Source organism: Solanum pennellii, chromosome 11, assembly GCF_001406875.1.
Source record: "Solanum pennellii chromosome 11, SPENNV200".
NCBI lineage: Eukaryota > Viridiplantae > Streptophyta > Magnoliopsida > Solanales > Solanaceae > Solanum > Solanum pennellii.
In genome coordinates, this window is record NC_028647.1 from 25,491,758 (window position 1) to 25,510,827 (window position 19,070).

Below are 19,070 nucleotides of genomic sequence, written 5' to 3' on the forward strand. Positions count from 1 at the left end.
GAAGATGTTAGTATGTGAGTCCCTAGGTCTTCTCCAAGACCATTCTGTGAATGTCCTTAAGTGTTGAATGTCTTTTAAAAGACTTTATGAGCATAATGACTTAAGTGAAGGTATGTTAATGAAAAGGCAAATATCTAGAGTAGCTTTAAGAATTGCTTAAGTAGGCTTGGAGAGGATGTATGGACGGTCTCTTCTTATTTAGGTGAGTCTTAGAGTAATTCTAGGTAGTGATTTTTGTTCCTGAAATGGGAATAATCTTACCTTAGGTAGTCTAAAGGATCTCTTTGGTGTGTGTGAAAGGATTGTATGGGCGGTCCCTTCATAACTCACTCAAGTGAACCTTAGAATCACCTTTGGTATGAGGGTCTCATGGTTATGTGTTGTGATGTATTCTTGATGTTATCTTGTATTATATGAGTTACTGTGAAGTCACCGTGAAGTCACTGTGAAGTCACTGTAATGTTACTGTAATTGCTATAAATTGAGTATGACTTGGAATGTGTCTTAAAATGTGATGTTTGATGTTTAAATGTGGTTCTTATTCTTGTGTATGAAGTTTTAAATCTAAAAGATCATGTTTTGATTCAAATGTCAGTTTCTCATGATTTTATGCATTATGTCATACTTAGTACATGCATTGTACTAATTCCATACATTTTGTCTATTTCTAAAGGTGTGTCTAGCAGGTGACAAGTATCTTGAAGCAAGGCTTGGAAACTAGGACTATTTGAAGCAAAGTTGGGGTATGTCATCACTTGATTCAAGGACATTACTTTCTTTACACTTCTTTTATTAAACAAGTATTGTAATAGACTAAGTTTCTATATTTCGATTGTGTGGGACGTGTCCCAAGTATTCTTGAATCTAAGATTGGCGTATTTCGAGACTTATATTTTCTATGGTTTTATATGAAAGATGTTTTGAAATAGTATTCATGTGAAAAGTTTTAATTCTGCACTATTTTTCATAAATGTATGCAATTAATGATGTCAAAGGGCTTCTACAAGATCTCCAAGAGGTAAAGTACGCCTAGTCGCACTCTGAGAGTGCCATATCTTCTAGGGTGTCCTCTCGGGGTGTGACAAACTTTGTATCAGATCATAGGTTATGAAGTATGATTTAGGAATCGAAAAGTCTCAAAAAACCACGTGTAGTAGAGTCTTGTTTATTGGCGAGAGTCGCAACACATCCATGAGCGAGAGTCTATACGAGGATAGAGTTTTCCTTCAATTCTACTCTCGTGTCGTGCCAATAGAGTTGAGCCTATAAGTGTCTATTCCTAATCTCTTATCCTATGAATATAGGAAGATTACTACAAAAAGAATGTCCGCAAGAAGGTTGGAGGAAGGAGTGCAAGAGGCAGCTCCCCAAGGTCGACTAGCTCCACAAGGAGTTCAAGTTCCTTAAGATGCTCAAGTGCCTCCCATATTTGATGAAGTCCCTATTTGAGGTGAAGGTAATGAGGGTTCTGGTGGTTCCCACGTACATGACTAATAGGGAGATTAGAGAGGCTTTACTTGCCCTAGCCCAAGCCATGACCACTCATGTGACTAGAGACATTGTGCCTAGGGTGAATGCTTTGGAGAGTACCATAACCTCTAGATTGAGAGACTTTGTGAGGATGAATCCTCCTATTTATCTTGGCTCTAATGTGGGAGAGGATCCCCAAGAATTTCTTGACGGTGTGTACAAGGTGTTGAGTGCCATGGGGTGACTTCTAGGGAGAAGGCAGATTTAGCTCCGTACCAATTGAGAGATGTTTCTCAAGTATGGTACACTCAATGGAAAGATAATAGGACGATCTAGTCGGGTCCTATAGAGTGGGAAGAGTTTAAGGAAACTTTCTTAGAAAAGTACATTCCCGTGAGAGGAGGGAGGTGAAGGTTGAAGAGTTCACTAACCTTAACCAAGGTAATATGAGTGTTGAGGAGTATTCCTTGAAGTTTACCATGTTGTCTAGATATGCTCCATCCTGGTGTCTAACTCTAGGGATGAAATGAGTAGGTTTGTGACCGGTGTTGCCAAACTTGTGAAAGAAGAGTGTCGTACAGCCATGATCCACAATGATATGAACTTGTCTGGGCTTATGGCGTATGATCAATCCATTGAAGAGTCCAAACTTGGTAGGATCTCAAGGAATTTGAAGAAGAGTGGATCCAATGAGCAAAACCAATCTAGGTATAATAAGAGATCTCCAAATTATGATGGACCTAGTGCTCTTAAGGTCAAGGGTGAAGGTGGTAGTGTTTCTCAAGGTGGTAAGAATACTTGCGTTACTTGTGGGAAGAAGCACTTTATGAAGTGTTTAATTGGCACCAAAAATTGCTTCGGTTGTGGTAAGGATGGACATAAGGTGAGGGATTTTACAAATGGTGCAGCGAAAGGGAGAAAAACTAAGCAAGATCCTCCTAGAGTTCTAGAAGGTGATGTCCCAAAGAAGAATCACCTCTATCACTCTGGGCTAAGGGGTCAAAGCCGGATGATGATGAATATGTTGGTAAGTTATAATATTCTCTTTTTAGTTTTATGATTTCCTTCTAAGTGGGGGAGTATGGTGAGTAGTGGAGTGTTATTTGTTGTCTCTTCTCTTCTATTCAGCTCAAGCTTGAGAGTTAGAAGGTCATAGTAACATGTTGCATGTTGTTTAAGAGTATTGTTGAAATTGAATTTCATTGATTCCTTCCATTGTCCATTTTATGAAGTTATAATTATGTTGTAAAATGAGTTTATATGGTTTTATATCTCATATTTTCATGCTTCCATTATCAATTGCTTAAGAGTTGCATTTTTGAAAAGTTGAGTATAATTCACTGTACTATTTTGGTGTTCACTTTGAAGTGTTTGGAAATTTGACTAAATTGTTCTTTTGTTGAAAATTGTTGTAATTTGTATAGATTTGATGTGTATAAGCATGATAATGAATGGACAAGGAGTTCTTCTTATTTGAAACAAAGAAATTGAATGTCATTGAATGATGAGTCATAGATTAGTTTCTATCTTTATATTGTGTTTTGAGTCTTTTAAGTATGTGAAATTAGTGTTTCTCCTAAATATGTGTAATGTTATGGCTTGCTAGTGTTCAAAATGAAGTTGTGAAGTCACTGTAATGTTACTGTAATTGCTATAAATTGAGTATGACTTGAAATATGTCTTAAAATGTGATGTTTGATGTTTAAATGTGGTTCTTATGCTTATGTATAAAGTTTTAAATCTTAAAGAGCATGTTTTGATTCAAATGTACGTTTCTCATGGTTTTATGCATTGTACTAATTCCATACATTTTGTCTATTTCTAAAGGTGTGGCTAACAGGTGAGAGATATCTTGAAGCAAGGCTTGAAAACTAGGACTTTCTCAAGCAAAGTTGGGGTATGTCCTCACTTGATTCGAGGATATTACTTTCTTTAGAATTCTTTTATTAAACAAGTATTGTAATAGACTAAGTTTCTTTATTTTGATTGTGTGGACCGTTTCCCAAGTATTCTTGAGTCTAAGATTGGTGTATATTGAGACTTAGTATTTTCTATGGTTTTATATGAAAGTTGTTTTGAAATATTGTTCGTGTAAAAAGTTTTAATTCCGCACTACTTTTCATACATGTATGCAATAAATTATGTCAAAGGGCTTCTACAAGACCGCCGAGAGGTCAAGTACGAATTGTTGCACTCCGAGAGTTGTCCTATTTTCTAGGGTGTGCCCTCGGGGTGTGAAAATAAAATTACAGAATTGAGAAATCTTTGAGACTCAATGGATATAAGTAGTGTCAAAACAACATAATATATGTACTAAATGTATGGGAAAAAACTCAAATACCCTGAATAAATATTTGCCAAACAGTCCTACGGGTTGAACCAACACCCTGTATTGGTCAACCGTAGACTCAACTTTAGAAACCCAAAACTTATACAACCTACCACAAAACACTTTTACGAGTCCTTGACCTTTTTACGATCCGTAGACCCGATCTGTAGTCCTTAACTATAAGTTCAAAGTTTCACTAAGTGTAGAACCTATCAACGGAATCCATCATTAGACCTATCGTTCTTTTTTGTGGACCTGAGATCTTAATTTAATCATCTAAATCCTTCATACGGTTGCCATCTGCGGCTCGTCCTGTCAAGTCATAGATAAGTCTTTAGAAACTTAAAATTCCAAAAACTCAAGTCCAGGTCTATGGCTTCTTTCTTACGGTCTCTATATAGGACTTGTAGATAATAACATCAGTAAATTTTCTGCAACTTTTCATTGAAACTTGATTTTCAATTTAAGAGGTGTTACAATATCTCCTTGTTGTAAACATTAATCCTCAAATGAGACTCAAACTAACACAAGTAGAGCATGAGAGAAGCTAACAAACCAACATGACTGCATATTTTATTAAAATTCACATAAACACGGCAAATTACTCCAAGCTAAATCGTAAATCAAAAATCAAGTTTTTCATAAACACACATACATATGTAAACATGAAAATGACTATAAGGCACGAATCCAAAAGAATGAACCATGAGGAGATAATGTCTCAAGCTAGAATACGAGCTGAGGGAAAATGATAAGGATACCATAACGTTATTGTCACATCCGGAGAGCACCCCCAGATGCGACCGGCGTCGTCGTCCTCCAGAGGACTCAGACAAGCCCCTAGCGTTCGTCATGATATTTCATCAGTTAAAAATGTGGAAATATTAAAAACTTTTGCGTACTATATGAAGTATACTTAGACTTCTCGCTTATCAACATAATAAACATACATACCATAGTCTAAACTGTCTCACATAAAAACTATCTAAGAATACGAGTTGAACTTACGCAATAAAATGTCAATATGCCATATAGGCCTTACTACAAGAGAATCCAAAGAACATGATAAAACAAAATAAAGAGTATTCCTAAAACTACTAAAGTCTTTATAAGCTAGAATAATGAAAAGATAGCATCCCAGAACATGAGGACCTACCAACACTTGGAGAAAAAGTCCCAACCTTCTTCAATCGACCTTCTTAATATTCAATGGGAGGATCCTACATTTGTAGTTATATAAAGTAAGGGGTTAGTACGCCACATGTACTAAGTATGGGTATGTGCAGATAAACATTTAAGGACATGCATGAAAAGGACCATTTCTTTAGAAATCATGCTAAGTTATTTGAAAGCCTCTAATGCACATACAGAGAGCATATACAAGATAAGGATCACCACAACATAAAGCATGATCATAATCAAAGACATAACATCACAAAATAGTATTAACATTTCATGTTCATTGGTGCATTTCAACTTAACATACAAAACACTGCCCAATAATTTCATCCCAAATCTACAAGTGCAATGATCATGTGAAGTCTCATAACCCCACATAATCAAGCAAACAAGATAGGTTACCATAAGTAAAGCTTTGCAACTTATATCCTAGGTATTCATCACCACATATAGCAATATAGACCAATAACATGTTCATCAACATAACCAACATCATATAAGAGTAACATCATATGTCATAAGCATTATACATTTCACGTTATCATATTACGTACGAACAATCTCCTAGGACTTTTCTTAGAGTCAACTTGTGCAATGTCTAGGTAGAGTCCCATACCCCTACCTATACTAAGTAGACTCCTCAAGTTACCCTAGTCAATTTCCATTTAGTTTTCTTTTATTTTACTTGAGGGAACAATCGCCTTAACTGACATTAGACCATGTGATCTAAACATGGAATCCGGTTTCATGAAACCCCACACCGAAAGAAGGTGGTCTACCGTCTAAAAGTAGAACCAAAACATGAACATAGCATTCTAGGTGGATCCACTAGCTAGTAATCCTATGGTGGCAACATAGTTCAAGAACTAGGATATATATTAGGGACCCATAGCTCCAAACGACATGGCAGCCTCTATCTCATGAGAGTCATTGTGAACCTACCTTCCAACTAAGGAAGGGACACCTCATATATCTAGTTCATCAGTCCTAAGATAAAGTCCCTTTGTGAATAACCTTTAAGTCATCATTTATTCATAAATCTTATCATAGGTCATAGGAGATTAAATCCTTGTATGAACATGATCATATCTCTTTAGGTTTAGGAGGAGATTTCATTTCATCACAACCTTCATTTGTGAGATTAACATATCATAATCATAATGTTTAAGGCATACAAGATAAACATCAACAACTTGCATTATCATATCCTTACCATTATACAACATTTAACATATTCATAGGCCAATATATATGCACAACAACATCATGCATACTTCAATTTCATAGCTACATCAATTATAGGCCAACATCAACATAATAGAGAAATCATGACTTTAGAAGACTTAACTATTGCTTCTAAGAATCTTCATTAAGAACTTATGCTCAATTCACAAAAATCATCCAATAACTTAGTGAAATACTCAATAACATAACCAATACCAACAACTTTACTCATAAACACGACCAATTCATAGTTAGGGTTAAGGGAAAGGGCTCATTTAAGAGTTCATTCAACCTATAGTTCCAATCCCAACAATTTCATGACATTTAGAGAAGGAACTTGCTTCACACGAAAAACAACATTACCATATCATATATTCAACAATACATACTTAATTATCCATAGAAAATAATTGTTTTTCATCGTTAGTCATAAATATCAAGTTAGGAATAAAACCTGTTTGTAGAGTAAAAACCCTGATGATTGAGTTGTTGGTAATCATCTTTGAAAGGAAATCTTGGGTAAAAGGAATCCCAAGAGTGAAAAACCATACATTTTTGACGAACATTCTACAAATTTTGAATGAAAATCTTGAAGTCTTCCTTTTCTTCCTTAAGCTTTTCTTGTTCTTCAATGGAGGTTGAAAAGAGAGAACTTTTGAGAGAGGTGAGAGGGATTTGTTTTTTCTTATTTGAAGTGAGTGAAAGTGGTATAAAACTGACCTAAAATCATTATAAACTCGTCTTCAAAAGTACCCAAAAGATCCCTCACTTAAATGGGTCTTTTTGTGAATTTAAATTGACTTAAAAATGACGCGGACGAATCTGGAAAGTGGTTCGCGTCGCGGGGTCAAATTCACATTTTATTTTTGAAATCCGGGTTGAGACAGTAAGCCTATGGAGGCCCCAAGTCACGAGGAAATTTTTTGACATTCACGTGTTGGCTGCGCGTAGCGCAATAACCTTCATTTTCTTGGCTGCGCGCGGGCTGCTGACAGCCTGCTTGACCATGTTTGTGTCCTCCTCAAGGATCCTTTTGTTGGTCCTTGGGTAGTTGTTACTGGACGTTTGGACCCTTTGTACTATATATTACCTATTTAAAGTTTTTTTTTTACAAGTTTTGGACTTTATTTGACACTCCCAAACCTTCACCAAATATAGGGACGTCTACTAGTTCAAATTAGCTAGTTTCCGAATGTCAAGGTCTTTCGGTATCATTTTGGCTCTAACCTTTTAAAATTGAGTTTAATACATTAGTATAGGTTTTTTAAAATATAATTTTAATTATTATTCAATAGACTAAGCTCTAGTCTAAGTCACGGAACTTCCGGAGTGTTACATTATCCCCCCCCCCTTAGGAACATTCGTCCCTAAATGACACTAAAATCTTTAGGAGGGTAAGGACAACCTCAATACTAGCATCCCAATCAACAATCATGCATATATTCATCACGAGTCACATATCATAAAAGTACTTCATAACTCCTTTCAACACATGCCACAAAAATTACACATAGCAACTCAATTCATGATTCAAACATATAAGATCTCAAAATTTCAATGTATCAACCCTAAAAATGGCTATGCTAAATAATGCTTAATGTCTCTAGAATGCCTACGATAAGATCGGGTTCACACAGATTGATGCGCGTAGAACCAGACCTCTGAACCCTTGCGACTGCCAAGCCAACTAACTTGGGTAGTTAGTTGAGCTAGAAAAGGTTGGGTCCAGCCATGTAAGGCTCCAGAATATGAAGATTTACCGAATGAGTCTTTACCGGACTTAAAAAGGGGAAATCTTAAGTTTAAAGGGTCTAATGGTAAAATGGTCTTTTTCTAGGCTAAGGGTAGTATCATAATTGCCCTAAATATGTACTTAATTATTTAATTAATAAGGTGGAGGGGTGTAGAGAGGGCCAAAAATTTGTCCTTGAAGGGAAGTCTTGCTCCACCCGCATTCGAACCTAGGTGGATGCAATGATTTAAATTGTTTTTATTTAAATTGGGTATTAATTTACTTAATTAATATTTGTTGGCTGATTTTAAATAAAAGGGAAATCAAATTTGTTATTAATATTATTTGAAAGAGTCCTAGTTGACTAAGTCTAAACTACTTCACCTCTTTTAACTCTTTCACATTTAACTCTCTCTCTCTCTCACGTCAATATCTCTCTGCTCTTTAACGTTCTCTTTGGCAAAAACACAATAAATGATCAGAAACTAAAAGTTCTTCACACTTGAAGAACTTTCACGTTAAAAACATATTCAAAACATAACAAAAAACGTAGGCAAAGAGAGGAGTTTTTCCGTCGAGTTAGTGTTGAAGCTTTTGGACTTAGACGAAATTTTGGAGAAGGTTTGGGAAGCAAGTTCAAGGTTTGAACGTCAAAAAGGTATGGGTTCTCTTCTCTCTTGGTCCCTTTCCCAAGAGACCCCTAAGGTTCAGACGAATCTATTCCGAAAACAAGGGTTGTTCCCCGTTGCATGATCGAATCATAGTTTGGGTATGTTTGCTGGTAGAAATTAGGGATGTAATGTGCTTTCGTGATGATTATGTTTATGTATGTATGTTTGGAATTATGTGAATATTGAGCATGTTGTCCGAGATTAAGTGAAAAATGATGTGTGTGCAATATGTAGCCGTGAGTTATACTCTTGGATTAAAGTTCGAAAAATGACATGTTTATGGTTGTATTTCATGTGCACAAACTTGCTTAAATCATGATGTTCATAGGGATGTAAAAATGCTGATTTGAGTGCACACTAATAGTCAAATGAATCCATGAAAATGCACCTAAAGAACTCACTAAATACTACTTAAAATTTCTAAACATTTAATGTGAAAGAGGTGAGAAACTATGCTGTAAAAATTTCTAGCATGTTGTTGATGAGTTTCAGCCAAGCTAAGGGGATTATCATGCTATGTAAAAATGAATTAAAATATGTGAGGCCACTGAGAATCGAACCCGTGACCTCACCATGTTAAAAGTCATTAAAATAATGTGAGAAAAAGAGAATGTGGCATGTGGGATTCGAACCCATGTGCCTTGATCCGAAAATGAAATAAAAAAATAAGAGATGAGAGGAGTGGGATTCGAACACACCACCTCTCAATCAGATTTAAGGAGGAACAAAAAGAAAAATAAAAGGTTAAGGCGTGTGGGAATCAAAGGAAAATTAAGGAGAAAAAATTAAAGTGGGGCTGTGGGGGTTCGAACCCGCACCCTCTCGGCCAAGAAGGAGAGAAATTAAAGAAAATAAAATAAAAGGGAACGAGGTTGTGGGGGTTTGACCCCACATTCTCTCAGTCCCAATGAGTGAAAAATGAAGAGAGAAATTAAGGAAAAATAAAATGAAGGTGTTGGGGCTTTACCTTGGGTCCCCAAGCTGTATGGATTAAAATAGAATTAAAAAAATGTAAGCATTAACCAAGGGATTCGAAACTGGGTTCCCTTGCCCAAACTCCGTATTGATACATAAGCCATACGTGAATAAATGTTCAAGGTAATGCTGCCCACATAGATCGAAATCGAGATCTTGGCATACAAAAAGATGCATAAGTCTTGTACCACATAATTTTAGGAAGATATGAATCAGTTAAACGAAGTATGAATGAAGACTCATGGCTTGTATGTATGACCCATAAGTCTAGCATACGTTTAAAAGTAAGTGAAACTAAGATGTATGTAATGAAATGATGAAACCTTAGAAGGGCTAAGTAAGAGTGTGATACACACTAAATGACCAAGTATATTGGCATATGATGAAATGAACAATGAAAGGATGAAACCCTAGGAAGGTTAAGTAAGAGTGTCAAACACACTAAATGGCCAAGTGCATTGGCATATGATGAAATGAACATTCACGTAATAAGGGGTGAGTAATTATGAAGAGCAAATGTACTAAAGTTAATGAATGTGGTGACAACATGATAAAAGGCTAATGTAGAAGATGAGAGCAATCTCAAATGAGCCTAAGTAAATGTTACCAAAACGTACTCACCTATGAGAGTGTAAAGTTAATGAAGAGACCAGTTTCTATGAGCACTATAATGAAATTATTGAGATTAATATACATTTAATACTAATGATGAGATGAGAAATCATCTATTGAGCTATGATGTCCTCATAGTAGAAGCCAACTTCCATGACGTATGAGTTGAATGTAATGGAACTTTATACTTAGCACCGATAGACTAGCTATGAGCGGTGAGGCCTTCTTTCGGGAAGGGGGGAGGTTCACGTAACTCTCATGAGATGAGGCTGTCTGGCATGCCAGGTACGGGTCTTTTTATATCTCCTAGTCTTTGAACCTATACTGCCAATATAGGGATCTAGCGGGGTTCAATTCCCATGTACGCTAGCATGTTTTGGGTCACTTTGGCCGGTGATTCCACCTCTTATCGGTGTGGGGGGAGACACTGGATTTCATGATGCTCACATGATCTATGTCTGTTAAAGTTAAAATTCCCAAAGAATGAATGAGGCCAGCCTCAAATGATGCATATAATGAAATGAATGATACAAAGGTGTTAGGATAGGATAATCAAGAGGTAAGCCAGACATAATTAATGACACTATATCATTCTTGATCGTTGCACTGCGAACCCGATGAAAGTCTTAAACTACATCCTATGTATAACTAGTGTTCACTCAAGCCTATGAACAAAATGAAGTGAAGTACGTATGAATGTGTAACATTCCACAAAAGTTATATATCTAGTGAAGAGCTCAATAGGTCTTTGAGAATGTGTATTGGGGGTACATAGGCACCCTAATGCCCAATACTGAGAAATATTGGGCATAGTATCGAAAATTGGTTAAGGGATATTAGCCAATTTCTATATAATACCCCAACAAGCAAAATATTGGGCATGTTAAAAAATATTGGCTTAAAGGGTGTTAGCCAATTTTCTAACATTAATTAGCTTGTTTAAGAAATGTACCTGCAATGAAGGCCCTAAGCTAAAAAAAATTATTAACAACTTAGCACTTTAGATACGAGACATCCAACTATCAAGCCTAGGTACTATTCCACATGACCATTTTAAATGATCATGTAAATTCAGCAGTGCCCAAGGATATAGTGAGGGTCCTTGGGAAAATAAGTAAATATTCCCAATAGGACATCAATAACAGTTAGTTAGGAATTTAAAACCAAACCATGTTCAAGCACATGGGCTTGAAAAGAGAGAAACGACCAAGAGCGATTTCAAGGTTTAGTTCAAGGTGGTCTTCATAGATTAAGTTATACATAAGGTATGGGTTTCTATCCTACACTTCTTTCTCCAAGAGAAATTTCTTTCCAACGATTCAAAGATCTTGAAAACTAGGTTGTTCCAGTGTTCTCGTCGAACTCCTTTGTCCCTAGTATCCTTTCCGGTTCCATGTTGAATAGGTTAGATATCATGTTGTTGGTATGTGGTGTTGGATTATATTATGTGTAATGTTCTTGAATTATCATTTTTGATTAACCTATGAAGTTTTGTTCGTATAAGGTTAATTGCTTAAAACGTGAATCATAAATCGACAATGTGTTAGTTACACCCGTAATTGTTTTAAGTGTTGATGTATCTGTAACAATGTCGCATTGGTGTTATTGTGACGCTATGAAGGTGTTAAATTCATCAAATATTAATATGATGCTTTCCAATATGTCTAAAAAGGTTAGTCTAAAGTCATGGACGAAGATTGGCTAAGAGAATGATACTATGTTAAGATGTGTACGAAACTGTTATGTGGGAAGATGATTACGGTTTGTTTTGTATATTTACTGTAAATGTGACTTGTTGATGATGTTGTGATCGTTAAATGACCATATTATGCGGTTCAAGATGTTTAAAAATGTTATGCCTAAAGTTATGTTATAAGGTTGGCTAAAAAGATCTCAATGAAATCATAATTTGAGTGATTGTTTGACTTATGCCTATAAAATGGATAACAATACATTGTCCAAAAGGGATGCATGAAAATGGCTATAGTATTATGTTAAATAATTAAAAGATTTGCTAATGAATAATATACATATCCAACCAAGAATGAAAGAATGTAAAATTGGCCTTTGCCAACAAAGATGGTTATGTAATCTATACCCAAATGTTTATGCCAATACTAATCATATGTCAATGTTGTGTTGTAAGAGTATCAAATATATTATAAGCACTTCTAAAGTAATTCAATGAATCCATAACTAAGGGCATGCCACTCATTGGGACAACTCCCAACATGCTCTAAAAGAATGACATATGAACTCATGAAACTCATTGAATGAAGTGCTCATCATCCATAAACGATGATATGAATCTACTACACTAAAGTAAGTAAGTAACGTGAGTTATAACATAATTAAAGGGGTCTAAAGTAATTAAGTGACCAGAATGGGGTGTTAAAGAAAGTGAGAGAAGTCTCACTTACACCTAAGCTACTATGTTAAAAGAATACTCACGTATGAAGGTATTAAAATGTGTGAGCCACTCTCATTAACACCCAAGGATGATATGTAAGGAAAATTCACATTTCATCAATGTAAAGTAAGGATGACCAGTCATAAATATAGTAAGTAAATCTTAATATAGAAGCAAGCCTCCATAATGCTTGAGTCAACACTAAAAGATAAAGAACAAATGAACATTCACGTAATGAGGTGAGCAATTATGTTAATCTATGATGCTAATGAAAATGTGACAACATGATAGGAGGCTAAGATGAATGGTGAGACAAGTCTAAACCAAGCCTATGCAAAGGTCACCAAAAGTACTCACCTAAGAGAGTGAATATCAACAGACAAGTCTCAATCATACTCTATATGTAAGTGTAAGGACAATTAACACTTAATACTAATGATGAGATGAGAAATCATATAATGAGCAATGATGCCCTCATGCTAGAAGCAAACTTCCATGATGTATGAGTTGAATGTAATGGAACTTTATACTGAGCACCGATAGGCTAGTTATGAGCGATGATGCCTTTCTTCAGGAAGGCGGAGGTTCACGTAACTCTCATGAGATGAGAGTGTCCGGCATGCCAGGTATGAGTCTCCTTATATCTTCTAGTCTTTGAACCTATACTGCCAATATAGGGATATATCAAGGTCCAATTCCCTATATACGCTAGAATGTTCGGGTCACTTTGACCGGTGATTCCACCTCTTTTAAGTGTGGGGCAGACACTGGATTTCATGATGCTCACATGATCTATGTCGGTAAAGGTTAAAGTTACCAAACAAAGAATGAGTCCAGCCTCAAAGTATGAAAGATAATGAAATGAACGATTCCGAAGGTGTTTGTGCAAGACAATCATGAGGTGAAATAAGATTCAAGTAATGACATTAGGTCATTTTTGGTCAATGCACTTCGTGATCCCGATGAGAGTCTTAAACTTCATCCTAGGTATAGCTGGTGTTTACATGAGCCTATGAATGAATGAAATGAATAATGTGACGTACGAATGAATGAATGACGCAGACTTTGTGTTTGATAAAGAAGGCCCTCGGTTGAGGTCCCATATGTTGGGCCCTCACTTGAGATGCCTTATGCTACATCAACGATTCCAAATTCTCGTGTATATGAAATGTATAATATATATAACATGAAAGTAATGAAATCAATGGCATGATAAATAGAGAATTGCTTACTAGAGGTAATGAATATATAGGTAAAGAATGACTCACTATAAGGTAGGGAAATCATTCCTTAGTCCTTGGATTACTTACATCGATTCATTATGGTTATGGGACTACAATGAATCATTGCAGTTGTAAGTAAAACATAGGACCAAAATAATTATTGAACTACACAACAACAAGAAGAAAAAGACTGAAAAATAATCTAAGCGTACAAAGAGGAGCTCTCGGCCTAAAAGGATCAAAAATCTCAAATCTTCACCCGAGTTGTTCTAAAATTATGTTGATGATAATAATATCTTGTAATCATATAGAAAATTAGTTGTGCGCTTTGAATGCATTAAAATACATCATATTCATACCACAATTCATAACTAACGATTTTGGGAAGTCTAGTGACTAGGCTTTCCAGAAATTGCATGTTTTTTAGAAAGAGCTTTCTTTGATCATGCATAGCCTTGTGTGTATGTGTGCATAAACCTATACTTAGTACAAGTGGTGTACTAACCCCTACTATTTACTATTTTATAGATGCAGGTTAAGGGATAGATTGACGACTCTTGTAACGATTTGGACATCAACGTTTCTCCAGACCATTTGGTAGGTCCTCTTGATTTCGAGGATGTACAGTTTTAGTCTTGCCTTAGTTTTAGAAAAAGCTAGTGGATGTTGTCCCTAGCGTTTCTTTTGTACTTTCATTTTGAAGCTTTTGTAATAAGGTCGTGTTTAGCAAACATATTTATGATATATTGTTATTTTAATTTGAATTGATTCTTATGATAGATTGTTGTTACATTTATGTTGAGCTTAGTATATGATGAATTCATGAAATAACTATATAAAGTCTGTGTATACTTCATACGTTTAAAAGTTTTAATTTTTTTGCTAAAATTAACCTTATGAATGATGAATGCAAGATGAGGCTTTTTTGAGATTTTTGAGAGGTCAACGACACCGATTGCGATTTGGATTCCAGAATCCGGGTTGTAACAGAATGAATGAAGCAGACTCTATGTTTTCTAAAGAAGTCTCCCTAGTTGAGGTCCCATATGTTGAGCCCTCATTTTTGGGAAGTCCTGATGTCAAGTCCATGATTCCAAAGTCTAATGGTATATGAATGAATGATATGAAAAATGTTATGTGTTATATGCAAAACGATATGTGCTATGTGTAAGATGTTATGTGCTGTGTGCAATATGATAAGTATGATGATTCATGTTACTCTCATGGCATGACTTTCCTAATCCAAATTTGGAAAGCTCACTAACTTTCCTAATCCCATTTTGGCAAGTCCACTGACTGAGTTGCCATAATCATGTTGTTAGGAAAGAGCTGTTCTTAATCATGCATGTCCTTGTTGTGTGCTTGCATATACCCATACTTAGTACAAGTGTCTACTAATTCTATGCAATTCTACAATTTTAGGTGCAGGCAAGGTGGACGCTAAAGCTTTCAGGTTGATGTTGTAGCTATTTGGACGTGGAGCTTTCATTCAGACTTGGTAGGCACTCATGCTTTTGAGGATGTCTACCGTTACTATCTAGCTTAGATGTAGGCTATAGCTAGTGGAGCTTGTTCACTTAGTGTTTCATTTCTCATTTCATTTCAGACTTTGTATTGGTGCCATTTTTGCAAGAATACATTTAATGCAATTATGAACTGCTTCATTCATTTGATTATCCCTATATTAGATGGTTAATTGGTGAACGCCTATGATTTTAAGTAAAATATGTTTCGCAGGAAATAAGAAAACAAAAAGTTCAAATTTTCCGCTAGTAAGGATGACGTATGTGGGATTGTCTGGCCCGGATGGCCCAGGCCATCACTATGCAGGCCCATGCCATGACTAACCAGGTCAACCGACATAATGTTCAGAGGGAGAACCCACAGATACTGAGAAAGCAGAGTTGAGTTCCTATCAACTCTAGGATGTTGCACAGACTTGGTGCAAGATGTGGCAAGATAGCTGAGTTTTGGGCAGAGTTTCGATCACTTGGGAGTTGTTTAAGACAGTCTTTATGGAGAGATTTTTTTCCAGAGAGATGAGGGAGGCCAAAGTTGAGGAGTTTATCAACCTTAAGCAGGGATCCATGACAATAAGAGAGTATTGCCTGAAAGGTGTTAAACTATCCAGGTATGCTACTTCCCTTGTATCTAACAGCAGGGATGAGATGAGCAGGTTCCTCACGGGAATCAACGGTGATTTGGAAGAGGAGTGTCGGTCTAAGATACTCCATGATAACATGGACCTTTCCTGGTTGATGGTGCATGTCCAGCAGGTAGAGGATAGCCGAAAGAAGAGAGGCGTTCGTGATGCTAGGAGGCCTATGCCTCATGATCAGGCCGGTCCTAGCAATGGGGGCATCCGGAATAACTTTGGCGTCCGTGAGCAGCCCAGATTTAAAAAGGGGCAAAAGAGTTCAGGGAACTCTAACTTTCAGAGGAGTACAACACCTAGAGGAGGCAGACCCGAACCCAAGAAGAGCAATGGATGTGAGATGCAGCGTTCTAGAAAGGACTGTGCTAAGTGTGGTCATGCTCACAGTGGAGAGTGGAGACAGGGCACTAATGCCTTCTTCGGTTGCGTTAAGAGCGGGCACATGGTTAAGGACTACCCACAGAAAAGAGGTCAGGTTGGAGGTAATGCTTAGCCTAGGCCTAATCCATAGGATGCAGAAGCAGCCGAGCCTCCTAAGAGGAACAAGTTCTACGCCCTTAAAGGCAGGGAGGAGCAAGAGAAGTCTGCTGATGTGGTCACAGATATGCTGCAAGTTTTCTCCACTTCTGTTTATACTTTACTTGATCCAGGGTCTACGCATTCCTTTGTAAATCCTTTGCTTGCCCTCACTTTTAAGATATTGCCTTAAATTTTGCATGATCCGATAGTGGTTAGTACGCCTTTATGAGAGAATGTAAGAACTGGTAGAGTATACAAGGATTGCCCAGTATTTGTATGTGGAAAGACTATGAGTGAAGACTTGGTTCAGTTACCCATGCATGATTTTGATGTTATTCTTGGTATGGACTAGCTTCGTAGTTGTTATGCTTGTATGGATTGCCGTAGTAGGGTTGTAAAATTTTGTTTCCCTAATGAAGAAGAGCTAGTCTAGGAGGGGTACAACTCGAGTCGTCCTAATCCCTTGATTTCAAACCTTAAGGCCCATAAAATAATGTCCAAGGGGTTATTATGGCATCTTGTGAATGTTAATGGTTTAGATCACGACATTTCTTCCATAGACTCAGTGCCTGTAGTAAATGAGTTCCAATATGTATTTCCTGATGATTTTCCTGGAGTTCCTCCCCTTCGAGAGATTGACTTTGGTATAGACTTAAACCCGATACTAAACCAATTTCAATTCTCATTACAGAATGGCTCTAGCTAAAATCAAAGAGTTGAAGATGCAGTTAAAAGATCTCACTGATAAGGGTTCCATTCAGCCGAGCATATCCCCTTGGGGCGCTCCAGTATTATTTGTGAAAAAGAAAGATAGAACCCTTAGAATGTGTATCGATTATCGGCAGCTCAACAAAGTCACTATCAAGAATAAGTACCCACTTCCCAGAATAGATGACTTGTTCGACCAACTCCAAGGGTCTAGTTTCTTCTCAAAGATTGATCTTCGTTCAGGGTACCATCAACTTAAGGTTATGGATGGAGATATCCCAAAGACAGCCTCTCGTACCCGTTATGGTCACTATGAGTTCCTAGTTATGTCATTTGGTCTCACGAATGCACCTGCTATATTTATGGATCTCATGAACAGGGTCTTCCGTGAATACCTTGACTCCTTCAACATACTATTCATTGATGACATTCTCATCTACTCTAAGACCAGGAAGAGCATGAAAATCATTTGAGACTAACCTTGCAAGTACTTGGATAACATTAGCTGTATGCCAAATCAGCAAGTGTGAATTCTGGCTTAGATCAGTGACCTTTCTGGGTCTTGTTGTGTTCGACAAAAGTGTAGAGGTAGATCCCAGGAAGATTGAAGCTATTAAGAGCTGGCCAAAACCTCTTACTCCCATAGATATTTGTAGCTTCTTGGGATTGGCTGGTTATTATCGCAGGTTCGTGAAGGTTTTTCTTCCATTGCTGCCTCACTGACAGATTTGAGTAAGAAGAAGTCCAAGTTTGAATGGACAGAGGCTTGTGAGAAGAGTTTCCAGGAGCTCAAGAATAGACTCATTTTAGCCCCGGTGCTTAGTTTGCCTAAGTGTGGTGAGAATTACACTGTGTAATTACACTGTGTATTGTGATGCATCTAGGGTTGGTTTGGGTTGTGTTCTTATGCAGGGTGGTAAGGTGATAGATTATGCATCCCGACAACTCAAGGTCCACGAAAAGAATTATTCCACTCATGGCCTGGAGTTGGCAGCTGTGGTGTCTGCACTGAAGCTGTGGAGGTACTACTTGTAAGGGGTTCATGTGGATGTGTTCACAGACCACAAGAGTCTCAAGTACGTGTTCACACAGAGGGAGTTGAATCTACGTCTGCGGAGATGGTTGGTCTTCCAAACACTAGGAGACAACATGACTCCATATGGGTTATAGTGGACAGGATGACTAAGTATTCACACTTTATTCCTGTGATTCTACTTACGGAGCCGAGGATTATGCGAGACTCTACATTTATGAGATTATGAGATGGCATGGGATTCCTTTGTCTATCATTGCAGATAGAGGAGCTCAGTTCACTTCACATTGCTAGAGATCCTTCCAGAAAAACTTAGGCAAGCAGGTGAAGCCTAGTACTGTCTTTCATCCTCAGACTGATGGACAGGCAAAGCACACCATTCAGACATTGGAGGATATGTTGAGGGCGTGTGTGATTGACTTCAAGGGTAGCTGGGACGACCATCATCTTTTGATAGAGTTCTCGTATGATAATAGCTATCACTCCAGCATTGACATGGCACCGTTTGAGGCGCTATATGGTAGAAGGTTTAGGTCTCCAGTTGGGTGGTTTGAGGTTGGAGAGTCATCCATCTTGGGTCCAAATATCATTCATGAGGCCTTAGAGAAGGTCAGGGTTATTAGGGACAGGTTGGCTACTGCTTACAGTCGGCAGAAGTCTTATGCAGACAATATAAAATGGCCCTTAGAGTTTGATGTTGGTGACCAAGTCTATTTGAAGATATCACCTATGAAGGGGGTAATGAGGTTTGGAAGGAAAGGAAAGTTGAGACCGAGGTATGTTGGGCCATATGATATCCTACAACGTGTGGGTGACATGTCCTATGAGTT

The 19,070-nt window shown here is 37.3% G+C and overlaps 1 protein-coding gene across 1 annotated transcript; it reads left to right on the plus strand.

The window, feature by feature from the left end:
* Positions 1 to 2,053: 2,053 nt before the first annotated feature.
* LOC107003770 lies at positions 2,054 to 16,689 on the plus strand. The gene is made up of 2 exons (XM_015202053.1): positions 2,054 to 2,497; positions 16,492 to 16,689. Exons 1-2 carry the CDS (start codon positions 2,054 to 2,056, stop codon positions 16,687 to 16,689), a joined length of 642 nt encoding a protein of 213 aa, XP_015057539.1.
* The last annotated feature ends 2,381 nt before the right edge of the window (positions 16,690 to 19,070 follow it).